Below are 16,558 nucleotides of genomic sequence, written 5' to 3'. Positions count from 1 at the left end.
CTGCCATCCATTCTGACCTGTGCAGGGTGTGTCCTGACCTGCAACTAAAAAGCCCCACTTGTTTGGGTTGGTTTTTTGGGGTTTTTTGTAGAGATGCAGACATGTTCAGGCATGCACAGCTACCATAGCAGGATACCCAGTCTCCTATCTGTGGGGAGGATTGAAATGGAAGAGGAGGAGAAACAGGGGGAACTCTCCTAAGAAGGGAAGCTTTTGGAAAACAATGCCAATGATTCTAGGAGTGGGTTGACAGTCAGAAACAGCAAACTGTCCCCCTGTCCTCTCACTCTTTCATCCCCCCTTGAAATTCTTCCTTCCTTCTTCCTGCCCCACCTCCCCCCTCCCCACCATCTTCCTGTACCCTGCCACCCTGCTTTTATTCCAACCCATCTTTTCTCCTCCTCACATTTCTTTGTTTTTATCTTTTCTTCTGCTCCCCATCCCACTACTCCCTCCTCCACTCCCCAAAAATACTGATCTTTAAAGCAAGAGAATGGAATGAAATTCTTCAAGGCCGTCTCCTTAATAGCAACTAATGACTTGGCTTCCAGCCAGGTCATGTCCTGACAGCTCCCTCTTGTCAACTGACATATCAAGTGTGGGAGGAAGCTTTGGAATGAGGGCCAGGAAATCCACAGATTGTCGTGGTAATCCTAGGGAAAGCCAGGTCTGCATTAAAGGGTCTTGTAAAGCAAGCGGCAGAACTTAGCACCCGACGCATCTTAGGGCAAGCCCCTGAAATGCAGTCCCATGCTTCAAAAAAGTGATGTGGAATGGGAGAGAAAATGGGGGGAACAGACAGATACTGCTCAAATGAAAACTTGGATGGAAAGTTGGTCTGTGTGTTTGTCTCAGGAGCCATCTCAGGAGCTTTTCTTCCATTGCCATCACTCCCAGACATACTGCACTGTTATGCTTGCAAGCACCCTGATAACCAGACTGCAAAAGAAATTGGCAGATTTTAACACACGGCTTCAACTGTTCCCAAATGGTATGCCTGTTCTGGGGGCAGAAACAGCCAACATACCTGAGACTGGAGCTCTCCTGGTTACTGACTGGTAAGCACAGGAAAGCAGAGGGTTACAAACATACTTTGTTCAAATGAGTAGTACAGGACATCAATACATATGGTACATCACACAGCTGTCCAGCTGGAGGAGGACTGTAACTTCAGAGAGTCAGAGAATTCCTCCAGATTTGCTTGTTCTCAGTGGTGTGTCTACACATGCATTTGATGTAGGAGTAGTTTACTCACAGGTAAACTACTCACGAGTAAATGCTCCCAGGCAGGCATCTACATGTGTAGAGAAGCAGGAATAGATTTGCTACTAATAGCAGCAAACTGGTCCCACTTCCTAGGGCAATGGGCCCCTATTCCTGGCCCTGGCTGCCCAATGAAGTCAGGGGACTTGGAAAAAAAAGCTGCAAGGAACGGGCAGTTCCCAGCCTTCTGTCCCAATCTGCCAGTGGGGCAGCTAGCAGCTAGCTCACTACAAACTGCCCCACCAGTGGATCAGGGCAGGGGGCTGGGACCTGCCCCTGAATGGGACAGTTCCCAGCCCCTGCTCCATGACCGCAGGGTGGGGGCTGAAGAGCCTGTTCCCTGTTTAGCTCCGCAATTGCAGAGCTGGGTGCGACAGCAAAGCCAGTGCTGGGAGATCCTTATTTCCCAATATCAGCACCGTGATCACAGGGCCAATGCTAAGAGATGCTTATGTCCTGGCACTAGCCCAGCAGTTGTGGATCTGGTCCTGGGAGATAGGAGATCTGCCAGCCCCTACTCACCAATCACAATCTTGGAGCTGGGGGCTTAGAGCTCCCTGCTGCCAGAGCGCAGGGACATAGTCCCCACCCAGGCTCCAATGGCAGAGCCTGCCCTCACAGCAGGCAGCTCCTGGGTGGCAGGGAGCGACATCCAGCCTCCTGGTGGCCTGCCGACCAGGAGCAGATTTGCTCCCAGTCAGGCATCTGCATGAGCGTTACTGCACTGTAAGTAATTTTGCTACTTCCATTTCCAGGTAGCAAATTTACTCGTGATTAGCGAGGTTTGCTGTGCAGTAAGCATGTGCATGTGTAGATGTACACACTGCATAGTAAACTATGGTACTGCACAGTAAAGAATCTCATGTAGATGCACCAAGTGATGATTAAGTCACTGTTTCACACACATTCAAAAGCCTAGCTGGCACTGACTAGTGCCATCTCATTACACATGTAATCAGATAGCTATTTTTTTTTTTACATAGGATTCCTTGCTTCAAAACAAGATTTTGGTGCATTCCGCCCAGAATCTCTCTCCTTGGTTCATAAAATCAGACCCATAATCCCTCTCCAATTACTTTACTTCCAACAGTAGTTTAGAATTGTTTTGCTTTTTCAGATGTTTCAGAAAACAATATTAGAATAAAATGCAGTCACCCATTTCTTCAATACAGTCACAGAAGAGTATTTTCTTACCAGTGCTAGTGATCAACTTACATTCTACCACCTTGATAGTCTCAGCTAAGATGGTGACAGATGCTGTACTTCTATATCATCCTTTTTCACATCTCCCTCAGTTATTGCTACAATAATAGCATGCAGCTGTGTGTTCCACCAGCAAATTAAGCACTGTGTGAAAAGAAAACATTTCCTTTTGTTCACATTTAAATTTTATCAAGTGCCCCTCCTGCTTTATTCAGATAAGGATTAATAAGAAGAATTCAACTTGCCTTCTCTTTCACATCAAGTATTCCATAAAATTCTATCATGTCTCCTGCCACCTAATTTCTTCCCCCGATAGTCTGAGTGATACAAATAGGCAGAATTTAACTAGGAGTTAACAGTAGGGGAAAAAATAATGAACTAAGCATTAATAGAAAAATCAGGCCCCAGATCTAACTTCAATGGGTCTCTTTGGGACAGAACCTCTCTATGTATTGGTATAATATCTAGCATGATGCAGCCCTGGTCTTAGTTCACAGCTCCAAACACTGCTGGAATCTAAAATGGCACCATCAGTGCCACCAAACAGAGGCCCCCAAGACCTTCTGATCCGTTAGTCTCTTCTCCAATTAAATGTCTGGCTGAACCTTCGTAGTATTGATGTGGTTACTGTCTTGACGTATAACTGACTGCCCACACACAGTGCTGGTCAACACCTCCTCCCCCAGCATTGCTACACATAGGCAGTATTAAGAGGATGTAGCAGCTGTGCAGAGAGCTCACATACGTATGTCTGTCTAAACGCTGCCACTGAAGAAGTGCAGAGAAAGACATTCTCCAGACATGACGGCCTGCATAAGTGCTGTAATGGGTAAGGAGAGTAAAATCATCCCCAACATAACCTCATCACAATTAGTTAAATACAGAAGGAAAAAACTGTCTGGAGCAACTGTGGGAGGGAAGTGTTTATTATATAATGTCCATTTCAGTAGAATATCCTATGCATAGGCTTGCAAAGGAACCAGTTACCTTAAATACCCACACTTCTAAATATCCCTTTCCCCACCTTTCTATTAGAGCATTTGCTTCCCAGAAAGTCTCCCGCCCACCACAAACAATACATTTGCCTCTCTAAGACAAGACAGCATTGTGCATCACCTTTCAAGGCAGGTTTTTAGAAGTTGTCTGTGTTTTGCTCTTCCATCTTCAGACTCCTTTTAAGGAGCTATTAGTCTTATAGGTTCCTTAATCCTCCAACTAAATTTATCAGCTGTTGATTGCAGCCAAGAGTTAAGCTAAATTAAACTTTGGAATCCCATGTACAGTGTATCAGATGCACTTAAGTTCGGAGAGGTGGAGCTGCAAGCCCCTGAATGTCCTAATTACTAACTGCCAAGAGACCCATCCATCTCTAAAGGTTTCAGGAGACTCTTTCACCTATTCCAAACCAGTACAGCTTCACTGAATTCATCACAGCAGAAAACTGATCCAAGGAAACACTCTGGCACTTAAACCCTTACAATCTCATGCGAGTAGGTGTGTACATGTAGAAACATGCCTTTGCAGCTGTGTATGTGACTGCATCCATGTTTGTGATGTCTGTGCAAGCACTTACCTACATGGTAAGCAGGGAGGGGGGTTCGTGTGTGCATGTGTTCCCTGGTTCTCACCCTCTCTTATTATCCTTAGGTGTTCTCTTGCTTTTTCTCTTTCTCAGTATCTGTCAGAGGTCTCACCTCTCCCACTTTCCCCTCTGCTTTCATTCCAGGCAATGAGACAGTGTCTCACACAAACACTTCACACAATCCACCTAAATAATTGGTTTTAGTGACACTGTGTTATATTCCCCTACCTTCCAAGATTGTGCAGTCCTGTGCTACTCCAGTGTCCTAAGAGAAACTACTACTGCTCTCCACATGTCTCAAACAGAGGCAAGGGGCAACCAAGGGTTCACTCCTTAAAGAAAGAAAAATGGGGAAAGATATTGAAATCCAAGAAGCGATGGGCTAGAACACAGGCCTTCCAGTTCCAACCCAATCTAGGTCAGTACTTTTCAGTCACTGCCATCTGACAGTTGTTCAGGGTCCCATGTAAAATAATGGTCTCAGTCAAGGTCTTCCCATCACAAAATAAATCATTCATTTTGCTAACTGGTCCCCCTGTTGGTAGTCTCAGCAAGAGACCCCAAACTGAGGACCTGGTCCAGTTCCAATTTAAGTCAATAAAAATCGTTCTGTTGACTTTAAGGGAAGACGGTTCAGCTCATGAAAGGGCAATGGAGACTGAACTTCAGTTCCCTGGCCTAGAAGTCTTCCTGTAAAGCAAGGTAGGGTGCTTTGGAAGGGCACTATTGGAAAAACTCTGCTGCCAGGGACCACACCGTGCCTACTTCAAGTCTATGCAGAAGATTTCTATCAGTCAGGCATTTTTTACTGGCACAGTATTAACCTATCTTCCTAGGGAAGGCCTGGGGAATAGATATTCAGCTGTCCTACATCCTTACAGTGACCTAATATGGAACTAGCAAGGGAACTGAGGAGGAATACAGCATAAAGAGTTAAGCAAGCAGTCTCCAACAAACCAGCTCAGGGAAACAGATGCTCCCTCTCTCTTCCCCCATATGCCCCCTTCTCCCCATCCTCTACACATATCAAGGTGAGCAGAAAAAAAACAACAGTAGAGGTTTAGCCACAGATATGCAATGAGGTCAAATATCCCTCTCAGGAATTTACATCTCTCTAGAAATAGGCCAAATAGCTAGAAAGTCACCTGATTTTACCCAGAAGAGTAATAAAGGTTCCCCACAGAGCAAAACATACAGGCAGGCCATGCACTGCTCCACTAGCATCTGTCTCCCTATTGCTGGTGTGTGTGAAGATGAAGAGTATGTGTAATCCGAGACAGAAGTCATTTGTCCATGTCCTCATGAGGCAGAAGCAAGCCCTCTCCTTCCTGAGAGAAAGATGACACCCCCCATTATGACTAAGGCCTTTGGGCACTACCAGAATATACATATTTATAAACAATGTTAGAGACAATGAAATCCAACTCCACCAGAGAAAGGCAAGAAAGGCCCCAGTCAAGAGAGAGGAGTATGATACCTCAACTTGTGATATATTAGATTGGTGTAGGGATTAAAGCACAAGCCTAGGGCTCAGGAGACCTGGGTACAATTTCTTGTGTCATCACACACTACCTGTGTGACCTTACCCAAGTTGATTAATTTCTCTGAGCCTTGTTTTTTTGTCTGTACAGGAGGGATAATAGTATTGTCAAGAGGATAAATACATGAAAAATTATAAGGTCCTCAAACACTGGGAGATGTAGAGGTACAATAGGTAGATGACATTCATAACTATGGGTTTAGGCAGAAGAACTAAAGAGGGTGAATGCCTACTACAGATTGGAATCTAGAGTCCAACAACCAAGGCTATGTATGGAGCAGAAGAAGTACTATCAAAAGTTTGCTTAACAAAAACTGTAAAGCAAAATTATGGCATGCTGAATAACTGGGCATGTGTGTACTGGCACAGCTAGACAAAAGGATGATGCTGAAGGTGAACACTGATTTTCAGTTGGAGATATCCCAGATGCAGGAGGAGTATGTAATGCTAGACTTCCATTTCTCATTACCTCCTACCATCTGCCCTGGCAAACCAAAACTAAGACTAAAAAGGGAGTTCCAGGTATATACTGCATGAACCCTCTGCTGAGATTGCCTATTAGGGCCAAACCAGCTTGAAATTTTTGTGAAATAAACTTCTGTCCATTAGAAACTGGTCTGAGGCCCATCAACTTCTTTCAAATAGGGTACAGAACAGATGTTACAGACTAATGACTTTTAGCTACTACTGTCTTGGACTGAATTCAAAGCAGTGACCTAAAGATGATGGGTTCTATATCCCATTCCTAACCACATCAGGTGGAAAAACTATTAGCCAATGAAATACTGCCAGGTAAATTAGCAGCTGACAGAATCCTCTCTCTCTCCTTCTCCAACGCTAGTTATAGACTTTCTTAGCCAGCACTTTCCACCTGGGACATTGGCAGGAAAAACCCCAGATCGACGTTCTGGGATCATCGCCATAGAGCCCTCCCCACCCACTGGTTAGCTGGAGCCATGCAAGTCCTGTACAGACTTCTACTATTAAAAGCCATCTCACTCTGCACTTTGCATTAGCAATGGTATCACTAAATATCTAACAAAAAACCTTGAAAATAGCAGATTCCTCCTACTTGGGAAGTATACTCACAATTTAGGGAGCCAAGTTACCCTGAAACTTCAACTGCTAAAACAAAAGGCACATCTCACTGAAGGCTATTACCCTGATCTAAATCCTTTTAATCCCCTCCTCTCTCCACCCCCTAGTATAAGTGGGGATAAGTAATGTAGCCACCTTTCTGCTGTGCTAGTTTATCGTAGTATATAAACCCCTGTGGTAATAATTACATGGACTTACCCATCCCAGTGTGAATAGCACCACAGTGGCAATTATGACAAATGCCTGATCGACACAGCTCTGTGCTGTAGAGAAAATTAAGTCTTTCCATTCCCTTAACCTGGGGTCAGGGTTTCCCACTGGGGCTCACAGCTTTTTTTCCTGCTGTAGGTATCCATTTGAGAGTTGCTAAGAGGTGTTATGATATACAGTTCTAATCTTTCAGCACTCCTTTTTTTCTTTCTTGTTGAGTGAGCTGAACCCAGCTCTCACCAGGGACCTGCACAGCAACTGCTATCACTTTTGATACGAATTATCTCCTTCTGGTGATACCACTCAGGACTTTTCACGTTCTTTTCCACATCATTTACAAAATCTTACAAACAGGAGAAGCCCAAAATCCCACCACTAGACTGGCCTGTTGGTGACCTGCTTCTAGCTTCTGGGGTTTCTATTTACAGTTCTTGTTATTTCCACATCTTGAATCCATTTTTACAGAAGTGCTATCAAAAAATATATTAAAATTTTGATTCAAAGTCACAGATTTATACCAGGTGAATTGCAAGAGCTATTCTCCTGACTGGTGAGAATGCATGGAAACTAAAAAGCAATTGAGTAAGCCAGACACTCTACCCAACAGAGGGAAACAAGATATACAAACAACCCATAGAGGTAGCTGATCTACACAAGGACATTGGCATATTTAAGCCACAGAGAAGCCAGGCAAAAATATGCATGTGCATACACAAGTGCACATGTAGGCACAAGCAAATATGCCCATTAGTCATGAGCCTTGGTACACTAATTAAAAGTAGTGTCTTTTAACTCAGTTGTATTTCACACGCATTCTCTCTAACTAATCCTTCCATATTTCATGCACACACCAGACCAAATCTTCCCCATTTACTGCAGAAATGTTCCCCAAAACACTTAGGGCTCTTTGCTTACTATTCCCTAAGCTAAATTTTAAGATGTATTAGGCACTGCCTTCTTTAGTACTTAAATGTATGTTTTGAAAGCAACACAAATCCCATTTGCAGTCACCAAAGATTTTCTGGTATTCTTTCCAAGAACAAATGTATTTGCCCTACAGCTCTGCCCAAATTCCAACTTGAATAATTGCATTCTGCCTACTTAATAGTTCCCAGTGCAGTGCCATTAGTTGAAATGAATCTTTGCTTCTGTTCCCCCAAAATGTGTTGGTACAGCATTGCTGGCACAAGAGGGCTTACAGCTCCAAAAAAGAGATGCTTATATAGGGACATATGCAAGAAGTGTGGCTACACAAGGCACCCCTTTAGAAGACAGCTCATGGGTGCTAGGACAGGTGGCAATACTATATTCTAATTTGTTTGGGGTTTTTAAGTAGAAAGAAGAAGCCAGAAAACAGTGAAATAGGAGCCTCGTGAAGATGAGCTTAATGGCAGCCTTATGAGGAACAGGAAGACAGGGATGCATGCAACTCAAGGCTCACAGTGAGGGCCCTGAACAAAATGGTGCCCAAACAAGAGTCTCACCTTTCTTCAAGTAGAAGGTAAGACCAGCATTGAACTGCACTTCAGTGGTACAACCTCTAAAGTGCTTTGAAAACTTTTAACATTGAGGCACATTGTAGAGATACAAGACATATAATACCTATGAGGATTGTCTCATATCTAATGGCATTGTGTATGGTCACTAGATCCTACAAGCTTCCCAACCTCCTGCAACTTGGACCTGATTTATCATTCTTGGATCATTTCCTGGGAACAGGTTGGAAACCGCCACAGATAGTTGAGGATATTCCACAGACTCAGGGAGGAAAGCAATCCTACACTACCCTGGGCACCTCAATACCAGTAAGATGCCAACAAAATTGGAGGTAAATCAAAGAAGAGCAACAAAAATGATTAAGGGGCTAGAGAGACTGATTTATGAGGAACGAGTAAAAAGAACTAATCATGTATAGCTTGGCTAACAAATGGCTGGGGATATTATAACCAGCTGGAAAAAATATTTGAAGGGTATAAACAACAAGCAGCATGAGGAATTGTCAGGGTGAATGAGAGAGCTGGGCATGGGAGTAACAAGATGCAACGTGAAGGGAAAAGTTAAGTGGACAGTCAGGAAACATTTTGTGTCAGAGAAAGCTCTCAAGCTGTGGGACATCTTCCCAAATGAAGTGGTCACACGAGTCATTAAACAAATAAAACAAAAGAAAGAAAATGTAGGCTTGGTGCCAGGCTGGCAGCTTTGGAGATCAAAGTCTCTTGTTATCCATGTAATTGATACAGTCTGGACAGCACCAGAGCACGCTTCTGTTCCAAAGCACTAGCAACGGGCTTGGATTCTGACCTCAAAGATTATCTCAGCTAGATTCACTAGTCAGGGTTTAAAGCACCTCCAAATCAAGAGCTGAGGTGTTTGTGTGTAGACAAGATGGGAATTAGAATTAAAAACTGGGTAAAAGTCCCAATTACCTTTGCAATGAAGATATAACCTAAAAAAGAGTTTCCAAGGCCTAAACAGTTCTTCAGTTTCCCTGAAAGAAGCCAGTGGAGATAGTGGTTTAAGTGATGTGGTCACTTACCTATTGATCAGTGGGATGAGACATCCTCTCTACCCAACTAATTTATTGTCCCACAGGTATACTTTCACCAATCAGATGTCACACAATAACAACACACAGTTGCTCCTGACTTGGATCAGACTGATAGCAGCAAACTATATATTGCATTCTCCATCCCACCAGGTGGAAAAAAAAATGTTAGCTAAATTAAATAATCACCATCTGACAGAATTCTCACTTTCCGCCTGAAAAAGTGTTATGGATTTTCTTTTCCCTTTGTGAATTAGCTTCAGTAGGAATCAACTTAAAGGATAAGAAAAGATTTCCTCTAATCTATGAGACTTTCACATGCCTGGGCTATTCAAAGGAATTACATAAGCTAGCTCTCCACTTGCACTGTATTAACTACTGGGATTCTGTCCTTGCTCGTGGACCTACAAACTATGAAACATATGTTCCCCTGCACCAGACCAGATGGAAAGACAACATAAGAGGTAAACCACAGCCCCGCAGCCAAAAAAAAGAGGTATCCAAACCTTCATCCTTGAAAACCATCAGAGGAAGAGGATGAGAGGGAAAGGCTACCCAGACAGCATCCAAATAGCAGTGGCATAGAGCCTCTGCAAACAGCCAAGAACAAGATGACCTCCCTAAACCAGCCTCTGCTCTTGATCCTCTGTCAAAAAGTATAGCAATTTGTTATAGTGCAAAGCAAACTCCATGTTGTATGTTTCAGCGGAAGGCACATTATGGAGACATGCTGTTTCAATGGTCAGTTATCTCACCAAGGGAAACACTTAAGCCCAGAAATATCAGATGGCTCAAAATGTAACTACAGTGAAGACAGATATATCAATTGTACTGATATCAAATGATAGCAAAATAAGCCATTACAAAGTAATTGTTATCTGTGCAGCCTTATGTAGAAATACAAGTGACTAAGGGTAGTCAAGCACTGAAACAGGCTACCTTGAAAAGTTGTGGAATCTCCATCCCTGGAAATTGTCAAGAGCAGGTTAGACAGGCACTTGGTTGAGATAGTTTAGTCAGGTATGATCCTGCTTTGAGCAGGGGGTTGAATTAGAAGATGACCTCATATGCTAGGGACAGAAATTACACTTAAACTTGTTTAAGTGATCAGAAACTGCTTTAAACCTGTAACAGAATACAAGTTCAGTGCACATAAATCAGGTTAAAAATGACCAAAACTAGTTTAAGATAAACCTGGTTGAATGTTGTATCAGACTTAACTGATTTAGGTCAAACCAGTATATGAAACTTCTGTACCAGACCCCTCCCTGATTCAAAAGTTAAATCGCAGACCCACAGCATCCCAGCATGCTTTGCAGGCCTAGGCTGGGTTGTGCTGTCTGCTAGAGCAGAGCATGGTTGGCCCTGCCCCTCTGTTCTCTCGCTGGAGCAGTGACCACTGGCTGACAAGGGGGTGGGTGTGCTGGGGACACAGCCCTGTCTGCCTGGAGGGGGCGGAGCAGCCCCTGCCGGACTTTTGCCCACTGAAGTGCAGGGGGCAGGGGCTAGGGACAGAGGAAAATTAAACCCCCCTGCCTCCCCTCTCTCACTGGCAGAGTCTGCCTGGCTTCTCACCCCTGCTTGGGGCTCAGCACAACTGGGGACACCCAGAACCCCCCTCCCAGCCAGTGGGCAATCCCACTTCCCCTTCCCAGCCACCAGGGCCTGGATCTTACTTGGGGCAGCCCAGAAGCAAAGGCCAAATCACTGGGGAGGGAAGGGAAGGGAATGAAACAGCCCCAAGCCCAGGTGGGGACAACACACAGGGGGAGCACAGCAGTGGCAGCTCCATCCTGGACATGAGCACCACTGAGCAGAGGGACCCAGGTTGGTAGCAGGGGTGGGGAGCAGGGCGGGGAAGGGTCTCAAGTGCATCTGTGCTAGCCTGAGGCAGAGCCGACCTGAGCATGCAGCTGAGGGAGCAGCCTCTGCTCAGCAGCCCCTTCTGCCCACTGAGAAAAGTGCCAGTGTGCATGGCACAGGCTCACCCCATCAGCCCCATGAGCTATTACCTGTGTCCCACGAGTGCAGAGCTGGGCATGCACTGCTAACTTCCCCTACCCAGCAGCAGCGGTGCAGCATGGCCCACATACTAGGTGCCAGGTACAGGGGCACTACCCCAACAGCTTCCCCACCACCGCCACCGTCCAGGGGCCTGCCCTGGCCATACAGATAGGCACCACCTGGCGCTTGGTACAGAGGGTTGTGCTTCACTGTTGCTGCCAGGAAGGGGAAGTGAGCAGTGCATGCCCAGCTCAGCACCCAGCCACTTGGGGGATGCAGGTAATAGTGCTCAGGGCTGAGGAGGCAAGCCTGCACCATGCGCACCACTGCTGGAGCTAGGCCTGGCCCAAGCACTGCTCTCCAGAGGGCAGAAGGGGCTGCCGGGCAGGAGCTGCTCCCCCATATGCATGTTCGACTCAGCTCCACTCTGCCCTGAGCTAGCATGGACAAACTTGAGCCCCTTCCCCACCCCCAGCCTGGGGCCCTCTGCTTGGCAGGGCTCATGCCCAGGATGGAGACCTTGCCACCACAATCCCTCTGTGTGTGTCCCCACCTGGGTTTGGGGCTGTTTCATTCCCCTGCCTCCCCCCAATCTGGCCTTTGCTCCTGGGCTGCCACAAGCAAGATCTGGGCCCCAGCAGCTGGGAAGGCACAGCGGGATTGCCCCCTGGCTGGGAGGGAGACTCTGGGGGTCCTGGGCTCTGCTGAGCAGCAAACAGGGGGGAAAAGCCAGGAAGACCCCAGCTGGGGTCCCTGCTGGCCATGGTGGGGGTTTAAATCCTTCCCCAGTCATACTCAGCCTGCTGCGCCCTGGTCAACCCCCACTCAGCTCAGCTTCCCTCCAGCCTGAAGGCAAGGCAGAGCTCACTCTAACACTTCATGGCTTCTAGCTTAAGCCACTGCAGGCACGTGGCTGCATTTTTGGAATCAAAAGTGAACGTCTGTTCATTTGCAAATCAGTTCAATCTATGCAGGTTAGACTAACCTGCAAAGACTGAATCAATTCAGGCTTGGGCTTTTTGAACGTCTGTACTTAGCCATAAAGTTCCTTCCAGCCCTACATTCCTAAGATCCTATAAATCCATTCAGGGTTGAAAGAGAATCAGTTCAGCTAACGTGTATTCCTGTGTGATCCTGCAGAGGTAAGAGTTGTATCATAACTTCTGATGTTCACGCCTAAAACAGTTTAAAGGATATGTTTGGCCACAACTTTAAGTCCATAGCCTTAACCACTCAGAACCAATGTAATGGGACAGCTGGTTGCTGGAGAGAAGAACAAGGAGCTCCAGGGGCCTCCAACAATGCAATATCACCTTCACGCTTACTATTTTCAGAACAAAACGTGTAATATGCCATAAATTCAAGGACCTCCACAAGAAATGTAATACAAAATAAATAACCCAAGGAATTCTATACTGCTTAAATTAATCACTGTCATATTTGATTCAATAAATCTCCCATCTTTGAAAATAGCTCAAGCTGCTGGAGAATTTCTGTAAACCCCTGTAGTTTACAACAGAATTCAGCACCAGAAAGGCACGAAATAGGAAGCTTTGCTACAGTAATCATTGCTATTTAGCCTGTGTACACCTAGGATCGAGCAGTCAAACTAGGAAAACAAACCCCACTTTTGCAGCCTTTAGCATCCTATCCTCCCCAGAGAATTCCAGCTGTATTACAGATGTGCCTGAGCACTTCACAACAGCCTTAGTGGCTTCTGCATTTGTGAACAGCTGCTTACCAAGTCCTGAAAAGAGAGGCCTTCCCCTCCCTGCAAATATCCTGTAGATTAGTGCAATTAGCAACCCTCTATAAAAACAGCTCCCATGCCAGGAAAAATGAAAATGGCAAAGAAAGTGCCTTCCCAAACCACAGAAGGGCAGATGGGGCTTAATGGCACTTAATATTGTTTCCTATAATAAAATAATGAGGAGGAGGAGGAAGAGGATGTCAGGGAAGTTCCCAGAGGTGCTAAACAGGGCCTCATTGCACTAGATTGACCCAGAAAGTGAAACAGTCCCTGCATTGCAGAGTTTAGAGTCTAATGTGTATGCATACAGTGATTATGCCCCTTTTCTTACCCTTTGGGGGTTGACTGTCCTAGATCATCTTACAACCTGGAAGGGACCCTACCTTTGAATAGGTACAGAGCCCTGCACCATCCATCCTCAACGCAGACTTGAACACTTAGATACATTTTTTTTTTTTTTTTTCTGTTTTTTTGCACCAGTCCTGGAAGCACTGCAATACCAGGTCAATGCATGGAGTGGATGGAGCAAGCTCCAGCTGTAATGACAGTATATGTCAGGAAAGAGTAGAGGCAGGGTTGGTGGCTGCCCATAAGAGAGCAGCTTCACCTCCTGGTCATCCTGTTGATGGTGAGCATCTTTCACTTTGGCTTAGGCCTGCCTGTGGGCAGGATCCCCCTTGGTGCAGAGATCAGGGTGAAGTGCTCCTACTGAATTGTGGCTCTGAAGCAGGCTGCAGATTTGGACTCTTCTTTCTGTCAAGAGGTATCTGCCGAGGGACGAAAAGTCAGGTAAGAGGTAAGTTCTCCAGCTTGAAATTGCTGCTCCCCTTCTATCATCCGATGCACCTTAAGCAAGGTCCTGCCTTCCCACCCCCCTACTTCCCTGTAGCTGGGCACTCCCTTGGTCCCATTGGAGCCATCAGCAACTCCCTGAAGCACCCCTTTGCCCCAGACATCAAAATGATACCCCTTCCTGGTGATCTAAGGTCCTCAATCAAGTGGCAAGCCTAATGGCACTCTGCCGAGGTGACAGGTTTCCGCAGCGAGGGGAAGGTAAGTGCCAAGGAGTATTAATAGTGCTACTCGATTAGTTATGGGAAAGGTACATGTGATACCACCACTGCTGTCCCTGAGTATCTGACACCAGTGAGGAGGGGGTAATCGCCTGCCCAAAATAGAAAGGGCTGGGAGCCTATATAAGTGGGGTTCCCACCCTGGGTTTCACCTCCCTTTGACACCACCTCAGCATCCAGCAGCCCTTTCCAGCACTTCACAGGCAGCCACCAAAGGTAAGTAGCAAGACAGGGTGACACTCCCACAGCTGGGATGGATCCACTGAAGGGATTTTCACCTGAAGGAAAATCAGCTGCGAGATCTCCCCAGATAATTGCCATTGAACAGAGGGAGAGGAGAGGCTCTAAGGGAGAGGAGAAGCAGTGATCCCTGCCTCCCAGCTGACTGACTGCAGTGGAAGAGCCCAAAGGAGAGAGAGAAGGAGAGCGAGAGAGAGAGAAAGAAAGGACTGCATGGAAGGGGAGGATAACTAAAGAGGCAGGGGAAAGGAGGAAACAATGACAAAGAGGGATGGAAACAAAGGGAAACAATGGCACAAGAGGGAAAGGGAAAGTGAACAACATTGGCTGAAAGATGCCAAAGTAAAACTTTGCAGCCAAAGTACAGCATGTGGCAAGAGAGGCTCAAGCATCCCCTTCCCCACACTAGCATAGCCTCCAGTGGGCTGGGCAAGGGATGCCTGGGGCTCACCTGGGCATGGGGGTGGAACTGTCCCTGGTTGTTTGGGTTCAGCAGATTTGTTTGTCTCTCCCTGGTGGAGCAATTAGCCTGGGCAGACGATGGAGGGGATGGGGAACAGGGGCTTGGCATGGCTGCAGCAGAAGGGTAGGCAGCACCAGGCAGGGAGCGCAGAGAAAAAGGGCACAGCCCCATGCAGGCAGGATGAGGAAGGACAAGGGTCATGGAGCACCTTCCAGTCCCCTTTGACTACAGCCTGGACAGAGGGGGGAGCCACTTAGCCAGAGCTGCCTGAAAGACTCTGCAAGGAGGGGGGAGAATCCATGCTGGCCCCCAGCTCAAAGCCCTTCCAGCCCCAGAGCTGCCTCCATGTGCCAGAAACAAAGGCTGCTGTGCTCCTGGGATGGGAAAGGGAGGGCACAACCATGCTCTGAGGCTTCCTAGGCAGCATTTATCCCCCTGGGTTGAGTGGTCTGAGGCAGGGGTCACGGCTGAGGGGATCCGAGGCAGGCTGAGGCCCAGGCAGGGGAGATGTGCTGGCTATGGGGAGGGGGGCTGCTGTGGTCCCCCTGCCACAGTCACCTGTTTCGCTGACAGCTGTCTGACTCGAGTGGAGCTGAGGGGAGCCTGCCAGCAGAGTGTGCTTCCCCCCAGAGCTTGCCACCCCCCCACGCCCCCAGCTTGAGTTACCTGCTGGAGCAGCCCTCCAAAGAGGCTGCTGCACTGTGAGCAGAGAGAGGCAGAGCCCAAAACACAAGTCACTTGCAAGCAGGGTATCCAGGCAGGCTGCGACAGGGCTTAAGGGCTGAGTCGAGCTCTGCTGAGCGGCGGGGGGAGAAGCTGAGCAACAGGTGGTCCCATGTGCACACAGGCCCTCTGCCGCTGGAGACAAGGCCCTCCTGGGCAAGTGCAAGGGGGAAGAGAAAGGCACTAGGGCTTTCTTTTTCACTCTCCCTCTGTCTCAATGCAAGAGCTCCATCCTTGGCTAGCCAAAGCCTTGGCTGGGATGAGATAGCTGTGCCTGGCCCTGCTTTGAGCAGGCAGGTAGATGGCCTAGAAGTGACCCCCCCGCCCCCTCCAGGTCCCTTCCAGCCCTCCTTGGCTAGGATCCTAACTAGGGGGTATACAACAAAGCCATCCGGCCATCCTTGTTCACGTAGCTCCTCATGCCAGCGTGGAGCTCCTTGCTGCCAGCTGCTGGGGAAGCTGAGAGTTTAGCCAACTTCCATTTGAAAAAAAGTGGGGGGGCCATGAGTCCATTTCTTGGAGGAAAGGGGCATCAGGAGTGGAGTGAGGAGCACAGCGTTTGAATCCCAACGCCCTCCACCTGAAACACTGGAGCTTGCAAGCCAGAGGGCAACAAGGCGGGGTGGGGGAAACCCTGGCCCTACCCAGTGCTCTTGCCCCATTCGGCACCCACTCTCTGCCCCTGTGTGCCTGGGGACACTGCCGGGCTCTGGCCCAGTAAATGCCCATTCTTCTGCTGAACCCAGGCTGGTAAATGCCAGCCGCGGGGGCGAGTGGATGGGCGGCAGCCCCCGGCACAGCACTTTGTGACAAGACAATGGGTGACACACAAGGGGGGGAGGGGGTCCCCCTCCAGCCTGGCTC

The 16,558-nt window shown here is 47.4% G+C and overlaps 2 protein-coding genes across 2 annotated transcripts in view; one reads left to right on the top strand and one right to left on the bottom strand.

Moving 5' to 3' along the window:
- Positions 1-13,638, bottom strand: part of NCF4 (neutrophil cytosolic factor 4) — a 47,159-nt gene extending 33,521 nt beyond the window's left edge. Inside the window, exon 1 of the mRNA XM_019544846.1 lies at positions 13,579-13,638. Coding sequence (XP_019400391.1) covers positions 13,579-13,607 — 29 coding nt within the window. The 5' untranslated portion in view covers positions 13,608-13,638. The remainder of the gene's footprint in view (positions 1-13,578) is intronic.
- Positions 13,639-14,402: 764 nt separating this feature from the next.
- The window catches only part of PVALB (parvalbumin), an 11,006-nt gene continuing 8,850 nt past the window's right edge, over positions 14,403-16,558 (top strand). The window contains exon 1 of the mRNA XM_019544844.1: positions 14,403-14,484. The gene's annotated coding sequence lies outside the window, so the exon portion shown is untranslated. The remainder of the gene's footprint in view (positions 14,485-16,558) is intronic.

Source organism: Crocodylus porosus, unplaced genomic scaffold (assembly GCF_001723895.1).
Source record: "Crocodylus porosus isolate Cpor-Errol unplaced genomic scaffold, CroPor_comp1, whole genome shotgun sequence".
Lineage (NCBI taxonomy): Eukaryota > Metazoa > Chordata > Crocodylia > Crocodylidae > Crocodylus > Crocodylus porosus.
Note: the sequence above shows the minus strand (reverse complement) of the source record. Positions and strands in the feature narration are given on the sequence as shown.